The sequence below is a fragment of the Penaeus monodon genome, chromosome 5, assembly GCF_015228065.2.
Source record: "Penaeus monodon isolate SGIC_2016 chromosome 5, NSTDA_Pmon_1, whole genome shotgun sequence".
Classification (NCBI taxonomy): Eukaryota; Metazoa; Arthropoda; class Malacostraca; order Decapoda; family Penaeidae; genus Penaeus; species Penaeus monodon.
This window is the reverse complement of record NC_051390.1, coordinates 28754284-28766783: the sequence shown is the minus strand read 5'-3', so window position 1 is coordinate 28766783 and position 12500 is coordinate 28754284. Positions and strand designations below refer to the sequence as shown.

Below are 12500 nucleotides of genomic sequence, written 5' to 3'. Positions count from 1 at the left end.
TGCTCGTCAGCGATTCATTCAAGATTTGCGAAGTTCTGACTTTACCTGGGCCTTCATACATATGGCCCCGTCTGTGTCAGCTGTTTAAGGCTGTCTCATTTTGTTCTCTGACACTCTATGCTTACCGTGGTGGCGCTCCTGCCGCCATGGTGTAAGCATACAGCATAATCTCATCAGCAGCCTGGCGGCTGTTGTGGGCGGTCCTTGTCTTAGAAATTAATGTACCAACATGGCGTTCGGCTCACCAAAATGCTTGCAACATCTTTCTGCATGGGCAATTGTCTATGATCTGCCATGTACAATGGTAACCTAGTCTGATTCTGTGAAGAATGACTTCGGTACTTCTATTGATTGCTTCAGAGTGCCAGTGGCCCATTATGATCTTGGGATTTGGGGGAATACCCCTGCCAATGTCAGCTAGTCTGTCAGCAAGCTCATTCCCTCTGATGCCTATGTGGCTAGGGACCCAGTTTATGATTATTCTTCTACCCTGAGCAAGGTAGATGTTATCTTTGGGTGAGCTGTGCTATACACAATCAATGGCTGCCCTGGAGTCTGTATGTATGACATGTCCTTCCATCAGGGATGTGTGGGCTAGGGCTCCCATGATCGCAACTGCCTCTGCCTGTAGTGAGGAGGCGTTGTCTGTTACCCGCATGGATTGTGTAGCATCCCTTGCTGCAAAGCAGCGCCTGCAGTGTGGTTTAAGGGATCGACTGATCCATCCGTGAAGTAGGTTCTACTACCTGGAGGAGTGATGGCTGCAATGATCCTCTTAGATTCTGCCTTTAGACTGGGCAGGGTTTGTGCCCATGGCGGGGCTTCAATAAAGTCGGGTTGGGGGGAGTCCATGCCCTTGGCAAGTAGTTGTTCTTTGAGCTGATAGTGTAACAACACTCTGGTTGTATGAGACGGCCAGTTGTTGTTTGCAAACGGCTCGTGGTCATGTTCTAGGGGTCTGACTATCATTTGTCTCATGCTTGTGTTCCTAGGAGTTTGGATGACCTTTGAAACAAAATGAGCTGTCATTAGATCAATTTGTGATTCCAGGGGGAGGAGGTTTGCCTCCATGAGGAGGTTGATCCACTTGCATCCTCTTTCATCCTGAATGATCCTGGCAGCTTCATTTTGAACTGTCTCCAATTTTTCTTTTAATCTCGGCTTTGCAGCAATTAGGGAGACAGAAACATAGTTCACAATAGGATGGATGGCATGTACATAGAATGGTCTTAGTAGTTTATATCTAGCTCCTATGTGTCTCCCAGACATTGCTCTCATGATAGACAGTCTTGCTTTGGTTTGGTCAGCCATGTACAGGACCTCCTTTTCAAAGGAGAGGGTCCGGTCAATCATTACCCCAAGGTATTGGAAGACTGGACCCATTCTAAGTCCATTCCCTGGATTCTCAGACTTGTGCCTTGAACATTTAGTCTCAGAGCCATGGCTTCTGATTTGGCTGCAGAAGTCTTCAGTCCTGTCCTACAGCACTCCTCAGATACACAAGGTCCAGACAGCGTTGGGTTTTACTTAGGCAGTGTGCTGCAGTGGAGATGATTACAAGGTCGTCTGCATAGCAGATGATCTTGCACCAGACTGGTAGCTGTATATTGGATGCAGGACATTAGGGTGTTGAAAAGGGCTGGACTGAGGGCCCCACCCTAAGGTATTCCATTTTCTAGTGGCATGTGCTGTGATAGGTGACCTTGGGAACAGAGTTTGAGTGTTCTGTTCCTGGAATAGTCACCTATCCAAGCCAGGAGCTTCCCTCTGATTCCCTACTGGATCAGGGTCTCCTGAATAACAAGAGGACTTCTCCAGGTCTAAGAATACTACCACAAAAGTGACTGTGCTTAAGAGCGTGGCTATGCATGGAGATGTTCATGTGGGGGTCCCATTTTCCTTTGGAGTCGGTTTAGTAACATTCCCTCGGCCCTCTTGCCCAGATACCTAAGGAGAGAGATGGGGCAGTACTTCCCTGGCTCCTTTGGTTTTGGGATGGGAACTATGATAGCCCTCTTCCAGCTCTGGGGTAGAGTGGAAGTTGCAGAAATGAAAGCTCACCTACCAGTCCTAGGAGGGAAATGATGGAGTACGAGATCCCATCAGAACCCGGGGCTGTGCAAGAACTGTTTTAGTAGATTTGTCTTAGTTCTCTTTGAGAGGATAACATCTAAGTTATCAGGTTTGGCTGCCCTCTCTCTGATATGAACAAGTCTGCCTGGTTGTAAGCGTTGTTAGTTTGCCCTCAGTTCAGCTGGCAGACTGTTGCTGCTTGTTCTAGCAGAGAACTTGTGCACAAGTCTGCTTCTGATTGAGAGCCTTGGTGTGTGCACCTCAGGACTCTTATGGCAGTTTCCTTGGCATCCCTGACTGCTTCCTTTAGGAGGGCTAGGTTGTCAGGGTTCTTTGCCTTCAGAAACGTTTTCTAAACATGTTCACTCTGTGGATGACTTCCTTAACCTCATCATCAAAGTACCAGGTGTCTTTATAACTCCTGCACCATGGCCGAGTTTTAGGTATAGTCTGAGAGGCTGCTTGGTATGGCAATGATAAATCTGCCTTTAAGCACTTCCACGTTTTTACTCTAGGGGTTCATTGCTTCTAAGACATTGGGCCAAGGCATCCTGAAAGGCTTGCCAGTTGGCTTTGTCTGTTTTCCATCTTGGATTTACTTGTGGCATTTGGGCTGGGCCAGCATCAATGAGGGTAGTAACAGTGCCATAATGGTCACTTGTTACAGTAACAATGACACACTATCTAATACTCTCCACCATTGAGTAGAGCGATCTCGGGCAATGTCTCAAGCAAGTTGGCTACGTGATGGTCTGCCATCCGGTACCCTGCAGGGAGCCAGGATGGGGTGGTGTGCATTGAAGTCTCCCCCTATGATCAGTCAGTCTTGTGCTGTAGTAGCAAAGACCTGGCTGATGTCTAAGCTCCTACAGCCAGGCTTGCTGTACACATTGTTATTGTTTGAGGGGGGCTCCCAGCCAGGTGAATCTCAACAGCAAGAGATTCAACATCCTCTCCTCAGTGCGGTGTTTCGGCCATTGTGGAGCAAGGGATTACTGCTCTGACCAGGGTGATCAAGCCTCTTTTGCCAGCTATGCTTGGCGGCATGAAGACATGATAGCCTGAGAAGTGAACAGTCCCCTCTATTAATGCCTCCTAGAGCATGACAATGTCAATGTTCCTTGATCGCACTATTGCATGGAGGATGGCATTCTTTGTATTGAAGCCACATATGTTCCACCGTAGTATGCTTAGAATGTGTATTATGACAGTACTTGGTGGTAGTTACATCAGAGACGTCTTTATATTCGGTTTCAGAGTCTGTTGTGTCAGAGTCTAACAACTCCATTGTGAAGTCCTCGCTGGTTGAGGGATCTTCATCTGCTGCCAGGCTGACCGTGGGTTCACTGGGAGGTGGAGAGCCTTTGGTAGCTCTGACTTTTGTGAGTTTGGCTTTTCTCAGTTCAAGCTTTGCCTGTGTACCTTTTCTCTTTGCTGACTTTACCTAATTAAGGCTCTGCCTGTGAGGGCGTGGCCAGGGTTGAGATGGGGAGGGGAGTCTCGTCCTGGGGTGAGGGTGGGGCTGCTTTGGTTCTGTTCAGCTTCCTCCCTTTCAGGACTGCAACAGTCTGGGTCATTGCCATCATGGCGACCGTGACTGCCTTCTCCACCTTTTTACTAGATCTCCCCAAAGCTGGTGCTACTGCAGTGACTACAGCATCAACAAGAGTCATATCTTCCTCATCAAAGAGCTGCCACTAAGGTTTCCAGAGATTCAGATTGAATATATATATATATATATATATATATATATATATATATATATATATGTATATACATATATATAAAATCATATATATATATATATATATATATATATATATATATATATATATATATATATCATATATATGTGTATATATATATCATATATATATACATATTATATATAATATGTATATCATATATATATATCATCTATATATCTATATATATATATATACATCATATATATACCATATATATATATCATATATATATATATATATATATATTATATATTATTATATTATAAAATATATATATATATCATATATATATATTATATATATATATATATAATATATATATATATATATAATATATATATATATATATATAATATATAAATATATATTAATTATATATATATATATATATATATATATATATATATATTATAATATATATATATATATATATAATAATATATAAATATATATATATATATATATATATATATATATATATATATATATATCATATATCATAATCATATAATATCTATATTATATAATATATATATATATATATATATATATACATATATATATATTATATATATATATATATATATATATATATATATATATATATATATATATATATATTATATATTAAAATATATATATATAAAATATATATATATATATATATATATATATATATATTTATATAATATATTTTTAATATTATTATATTTTATATATATATACTTATATATATTATATATCATGATATCTATATATCATATATATATATATATATATCTATATATATATATATATTTTATATATATATATATATATATATATATATATATATATATATATATTGCTACACCAGTGGGTCTTTGTCTCTGTGCGAAACATGTGTTAACATGAAAAGGATGACGTGGGCATGTGTTAACATGAAGGGACCTGGGCAAACATGACGCAACTGGCTGTGAGCGGGGGAGGGAGAAACAAGCCAAGAGAGAGACGCAGTTGGGTGCTGCTCCTGTGAAGACCTCGTGTGTGCCCTTGTGACCTGATAAACTTTGTGTTGCCCTGGTATAAGCTGTATCGCGCAGTGTGACATGCTGGTTTCCCCCTGTATTGTGCCTATAGAAAAGTGTACGGGTAAATAACTTGTGTAAATAAAGTAAAGACTGTCATTTTGTGTTTATTTCGTGCCCTGCCTCGCCACTTGGCGTTTCCCCTCGTGGTGTTCTGGGACGCTATGGTGCTCGGTGCCTCTTAGAGCTGTTCAGAGTTCACGACCCTGTGGGTAGCACGCCGTCTACCTAGCCTGCCTTGTGTTGGTGGCAGAGAGACGAGGCGGTCGGCGTAACAAATGGTGTCAGGAGTGGGATTTGTGATATTTGATCAGTGAGACACGCCGATTTATCATGTTGTCCAAAGATGGCGGCAGCCATGACTGAGAGGAGGCTATGACTGAGGCAGGCACGAGTGAGGTGAAGCCAAGCCAGATGGACCTGATCACTGCCATGCTGGCCGGTATGAGGGAGGAAATGGCACAAAGGGCAGAAGAGCAGGCACAGAGGGCACATGAGCAGGCGCACCATCTCGTCGAGATGCAGGCAAGGAAGGCAGAGGAACAGTTCTGCCGACTTGTTGAGGTGCTACAGAGCAATCTTGCATCTGTGAAGATGGAAACTCAGCAGTACAACGACAAGGCCTGCAACAACGTGAAGAGTGAACTGATGGAGGAGGTGCAGACTCTGAAGGGCTAGGTTCAGGGTCTGAGGGAGGAAGTGAAGGAGGAAAGGCGGCGTCACGAGGTATTAACGTTGCAAGCAGAGAAGGCAGACGAGGTTCTGGCAACAGATGCCAGAGTGTCAGATTTACTGGGGTCTGCCTTGGGTCCGTGGCAGGAAACCCCCGGGCCTCGCAGCGTCGTGTTGGAGCCAGTGGTCGCTGCAGAAGGCTGGGGACCCATCGGAACTGCTCCCTTTGGTATAGGTGGCGGCAAACTCGGACCCGGTCAACCCGCCTCGTTGCCTCCCTCACCCCCTTCCTCCCTCCCAGTTGTGTTCTCCAACCCGCAGCCCCTCGGCCTCCAGACATTCTCTGAGGCATAAGCCAGCTGAGTACGACGGGAAGGTGGCCTGGGAGGCATATGTCCAATTTGAAATGTTGGCATCTGCACAGGGCTGGAGCCAGGAAGAGAAGGCCCTGCAGCTGGTAACAGCGCTAAGGGGCCCCGCGGTGGAAGTGTTGGGGCATCTGCCGCCATCCCAACATGCCTCTGACACCAGCGTGGCGGAGGCTTTGAAACACCGTTTCGGCCACCACCACCAGGCCGAGGTATATCGGGCCCGCTTGAAGAAACAGACTCGTGAGCGTGGCGAGACACTGTCCCAGCTGGCGCAGGATGTGGAGGCGCTGGTAAGGAGGTCATACCCTGCGGCTGCGGAAGAGATGATCGTGGTCCTGGCCCGCGATTTCTTTGCTGATGCCTTGCAGGACCAGCAGCAGCAAATCTACATCAAGCAGGCACACCCTGAGGACCTGCAGGTGGCGCTGGCGAGGGCCTTGGAGTTCGAGGCCTTCCTGAAGGCAACCAGTGGCCTAGGGCCAGCTGCTCAGCCCCGCCATGACTTCCGGGCCAGAAGGCTAAAGTGGAGAAGGTAGCATTGAGGAAGGTGAGCCTGAGCACTTTCCAAGGCTTGTGTTGGGGCTGCAGAGAGGTAGGGCACAGACGTAGTCAGTGTCATAGGGAGCAGAGAACACATCCTCTCAACCGGACGGATTCTGATGCCTTTCAGCAGTGCTGCAAGGACTGTGGCAGGTATGGTCACCATCCGAGTGCATGTCCTAAGGCTAAGGAAGTGGTACAGGCGGAAAACTCGGACATGCTGGAGAAGGGGGCCAAAACCCAGCCATCCTCGGTTCCCGGGCCCCGACTTGGGTAAGCTGCCGTCGAACCAGCACGATGCAGGTGGAGGGCTCAATAGATGGGAAGCCATGCCACCTGACAGTGGACACTGGGGCTGAGAAGACCCTAGTGCGGCCTGATATGTTGGCCACTATGCGACTTCCAGATGCACCACAAAGACTGTGTGGTGTCACGGGGCATTGTGTGCAGCTCAAGGGACCAGTGGAGGCTCGTATTGGCGTGGGCAGCACGGTGCAGCGGCTGCCGGTGTATGTGGCCGATCTGGACGAGCACTGCTTGCTGGGCCTTGACTACCTGACGCAGAGTAAGGCGTGTGTCGACCTTGGACGGAAGCTGGTGAGGGTGCACAGTGAAGATGTGCCCTTGCTTCCAGTGGTTGGATGTGCAGAGGTAGTTACGGCTGAACGACTGCACCTTGCCCCCAGGATAGAGTCTAGAATCCGGTGTCGACTGTCAAGAGTGATGCGTGGAGTAGAGAGCCTCGTGGAGCCCATCCAAAACCTGCAGCTGGCTGATGGCGTAGCGGTTGGGCGGAGCCTTGTTGGACCAGGGAGGGGTTAGTTACAGTGTTGGTAGCTAACTTCTCCGATAAGGCCCAGAAGGTGCCAGCTGGTGCAAAGCTGGGCACTTGTGAGGAAGTGGAGCATCCAGAAGAGTCGTCGGGGAGCGAGGAGTTGGTTGGTGTGGGGCCGTTGCCTGACTTCCTCGAGGACTTGGCGCACCGGCTGTGGCATTACCATGGGCCAGGAAGCTACTCCTGGGGCCATGGTGAAAAAGAAGATGATGTTAGCCCCAGTAGCGGCGATGAGGACGTGGCAGACGCTGACCGAGATGAGGACGAGCATTTGGACGGTGAGGGCGATGCAACAGACGTCAATGGTGACCATGAGCCAGGTCTTGGGACAGGAGATACCCCTCTGGGTGCCACTGTCAATCTACCGCCGCCCACACCTCCTCCAGAGCGACCCCAGCGAGAGCGAAGTAAGCCGCGCTGGATGAAAGATTTTTGTGTTTCTGAGAACTGATTTTCAATTACAGTTACTCTTGTTTGAAAGAATTTTGTTTGTTCCTGAGGACTAATTTTATTTAAATTTTCTGTAGTTTGTTTCAGGTTTAGGTATGTCAGAGCAGACATACTTGATAGGGGGGGATAGTGCTACGCCAGTGGGTCTTTGTCTCTGTGCGAAACATGTGTTAACATGAAAAGGATGACCTGGGCATGTGTTAACATGAAGGGACCTGGGCAAACATGACGCAACTAGCTGTGAGCGGGGGAGCGGAGGAACAAGCCAAGAGAGAGACGCAGTTGGGTGCTGCTCCTGTGAAGACCTCGTGTGTGCACTTGTGACCTGATAAACTTTGTGTTGCCCTGTTATAAGCTGTATCGTGCAGTGTGACATTCTGGTTTCCCCCTGTATTGTGCCTATAGAAAAGTGTACGGGTAAATAACTTGTGTAAATAAAGGAAAGACTGTCATTTTGTGTTTATTACGTGCCCTGCCTCGCCACTTGGCGTTTGAGATTATCTGGCCACTTGATGAGCGGACTGCAGTCGGAGGGATGAAGATCAGTAGGCAGGATGAAGATCTTTTACTAGGAAATGGCTTTTGAGCTCCTCTGCAAGATTCCTGATAAATTTCTCCTTATCCTTTCTCAGCAGTAACCTAGTCCTGTGCACTAGGGAACGATGCCCTGACAGTCAAGTTGCGTGACAAGTATCTGAGGCTTCCAGTGTCTCCTGTGAAATGAAATTCTGTCTTTGTCATTTACCAATTGATTCCTGGACAGCATTGAGCAATTAACGCTTGAAGGCGACCCACAGAAGAACAGGGTCCATCAAGCCCGAGTGCTGCAAAACGACCACAGATAGATTCAGCAAAACCCCAGGAACACTCCCGCTCCTTCAATCTGTCCACATGAAACACCCTTAAGTGTTCATTAGAGTGACGGGGAATTTTGAAGTGGACTTGGAGAGTAGCCACAACTAATTTATGATCAGTTCCACAGAATTCGGCACTCCGATACACCCTGTAGTTGTGGAGGATCCTCCAGCAAGTGCTAACAAGGATGTGGCCGATCTTCTTGGTTGCATTACCCGTATCATTGTACCAAGTCCAATGATGCACAGGTCAGAATGCTGATACCAGGAGCCAGAAACCCTCAATTTCTGGGACCTAGCAAAGTCCTGGAAAAGGAGAATATTCTCATTGCCAGCATCAGCTCCTGAGCCATGAGGACCCACAGACATCTCATAGCCAGCTCAGTCACAGCCAGATACTGCAGTCACCCAGTACAATACAAATATCCTGCTGAGAACAGCTGTTGTCACAGGTGTAAGTTTGGCATAAAATATCTCTTTTGCATCAAGTTTATAAACATCAGAAGGAGCTTACACAGCAATAAGAGACAGGGAACCAAATGTAAGCTTCAGTCTCAGTACTATTATATGCCAATCAACTGGAATGACCACCTCTTTCAGATGATTTCCCATCAAAATTCATGAAGTATGGCTCGTCTACTGAGCACCGTGTGCGAGTGCATTGTCGTGGTGGAAGAGAACACCTTGATGCAGCTTTCCAGGGCATTTTTCTGAGATTTTCTTTGAAAGTTTTCTCAAAATGCATTCATAAGCAGATGTAATTTTTTTCTTGCTCTCGAGGAATTCAACTAGTAAAATCCCCTCCGCATCCCAGAAGACAGTGGCCATGACCTTTCCTCTTGCATGCTCAGATTTTGTTTTGACTGGTCCATTTCCACCCCTGCGCAGCAACTACTTTGATTTAATTTTGTCCTTAGGATTGTACTGGTAGAGCCATGTTTTATCCCTTGTCACATTTCTCTGCAGAAAAGTTTCAGTCTTCATCCCGCCTGTTCAAAATTTCCATAGAAAGATCTACCCTTGTTTGCTGCTGATCTGGGCACAACAGCCTAAAGACCCAAAGAACTGAAAGCTTGCTTAGCCCCAAACTCTCTACCAGAATTGTGCGTGCATAACCCATAGAGATGTTGAGTGTGTCTGCTACTGATTCAGGGGTTATTCATTTATCCTTTTCAGTCATGTTGCGAACAGCATCAACGTTTTCCTCACAAACTGACGCTGATGGCCTGCCACAGCGGGGTTTATCTTCAATTTCATTTCTTCCACTTCTGAACTGACTTATCCATTTGAGTTATTGTTACCATAAACTAGTTCCAGAGCATCAATGATTTGCCTATTCTCCCAACTGAGTTTCACCATCAATTTAATGTTTGTCTTCGCCTTGATTTTGGTGGATTCCATGTTGCTTGAATGGTGCTTGACTTCCAACTGTTAGCGATGCAATTACCTGCATTTAAGGGTCATGGTTGAACACGAATACGTTGGTACAAGAAAGCTTAGATGAATTGAAATCAAAATCCCTCCATATGATTTTTAGTGATGGACTTCTTCCACAAACTTTTAAAGCCTTCTCATATATATATCATATATATATAATATATATATATATATATATATATATATATATATATATATAAATATCAATCTATACATAATATATATTTATAAACATATTATATATTTATATTATACATATACATGTATACATATATATTATACATATATGTATATTATACATGTGTATATTATATATATATATATATATGTATATATATATATATATATGTATATATATATATCTATATATATATATATATATATATATATTATATATATATGTTTTATATATTATATATATATATATTTGTGTGTGTGTGTGTGTGTGTGTGTGTGTGTGTGTGTGTGTGTGTGTGTGTGTGTGTGTGTGTGTGTGTGTGTGTGTGTGTGTGTGTGTGTGTGTATATATACACACAGATACACAGACACACACACACACACACACACACACACACACACACACACACACACACACACACACACACACACACACACAATATATAATAATAATAATAATAATAATAATAATAATAATAATAATAATAATGATAGTAATGATAATAATAATAATAATAATAATAATAATAATAATAATAATAATAATAAAATGCCGCCAGATCACCATGATATCTACAGTGGAGTTTATTGTCACTAGTAGTGGAAGCCTTTTATTAAGTTAATCAAAAGGAAATAAATAATGATACATAAGAGAATAAAGAGTAGAACATTTTTTCCTTGTTCCACTCTTCTTCAGAATAGTGGGATAAAAATTAACAGTACTAAATAGAAAATGTAATCAATCGAATTCATAACCTTCAATAAGATACTATAAGGGGGAAATGTCTGCCTGCATAATACCAAAGGTAGGCAAATGTCCACCTGTGCAAAGTTTCAAGCTGGGTAAGGTCAGCCTGCACAAAACCATGCATTGGGGTAAGTTTGTCTAGCCTAAATGAGTGGTTGGGGGAAAATGTCTGCATATTAAATGCTCAGAAGTGCTGCTGACTGTACCTTGCATGATGCCGGTAGTAAGACTGACAGAATGCTCTTACTTCAGGTTTCAAACATGTGAACTTCATAGTAAACTTTTGTTTCTTGGCAGTGTGCAACAGTTCAAGGACAAACGAGGAGGAACTACCTTTTCACAGTAGGAAAGCTTCTCCTACCTACATTGGATATTCTTCCTATAATCATTTTACAATAAGGACGGGGTTGGCTTGTACTTTCTTCTCAAGAGGGCGTGAGTAAGAGTTGACTCTAGGAGTTTACGTATTATCCCCTATTGTCCTTGAACCACCACACTGTGGGAGGATTAGCACCAGTTTCCATGTCATTTTCACATTCTTGACCCCTAACTAAAAATATGCTGTCAATTGCACATAATCATACACTGTAGGCCAACATGGTTCTGACATCACTAGGAAATTGGGAAGAAGCACATAGCATGAACTTAAAAAATATGCAAATTCAAACCTCACATGTTGATAAATCATGCCTAACAAGTTGCTGCTCCAGTTGCCTTGGTATGCAAGAGTTTTGGCTGGATGAGAAAAGTTCCAAATACTAAATTTCTCACTGTCAATTCCATCAGCTCATACACCTAATGTCATGCAAGTGTCTCCAGACACTCTTTCTGGTGGTCGGTTTGTGTGTATGTAATTTATACATGAAGAAAAGTATCATCATTATCTTACTATTAACATTATTACTACTAATATAATAACAATAAGAAGAAAAAAACATGGTAATATCTTTTGTGGGGTGTATGTGTGTGTGTATAGAGCACAACTGCAGTACCCCTCCCTAACTCAGCAAATCTACATTACTAATGATCCAGGGCTGCAATAATTGTATAGTCATTACTGGTTTTGCTATATTTCAAAATGATGGTGTAATTTGCCATGATGTACTGAAAACCTCATGGAACATCAAAAGGTAGATAAATAATTCCTCATTATTAAATGAATAGTACTACATAATAAAATTTAGGAGTCTCACCTGTAAGGCTCATCTTCTGTAGTTGCTGAAAATCTCTTGATTTCATCTGCTGCAATGGGATTATATATTACTTGTAATGATGATGAATGTACAATGTGAAGCCATTCTGCTGTTCTTACTTGCTGATAATTCTTCACATCAATGTGTCTTCTCATCACACTTTCTTTTTCACGGGAGACACATTCTTTGTTTCCGCTTTTTCTTTCATTGACTGGTAGTTTCATTTCCAAATTAGTTTTGCTCACCCTCTGAACATCAGTGTCTGAATTGAAACACTGAATACTAAATGTATCATTGTTTATGACTTTAGCATGCTTGTTTACTTCATAGTCAGA

General features: G+C 43.4%; 1 protein-coding gene across 1 annotated transcript in view; it reads right to left on the bottom strand.

The window, feature by feature from the left end:
* The window catches only part of LOC119573148 (tRNA (adenine(37)-N6)-methyltransferase-like), a 37624-nt gene that overhangs the window by 3932 nt on the left and 21192 nt on the right, over window positions 1-12500 (bottom strand). The window contains exon 3 of the mRNA XM_037920207.1: window positions 12166-12500. This exon is cut by the window's right edge and continues 122 nt beyond it. Within this exon, the coding sequence (XP_037776135.1) occupies window positions 12166-12500 (335 nt within the window). The remainder of the gene's footprint in view (window positions 1-12165) is intronic.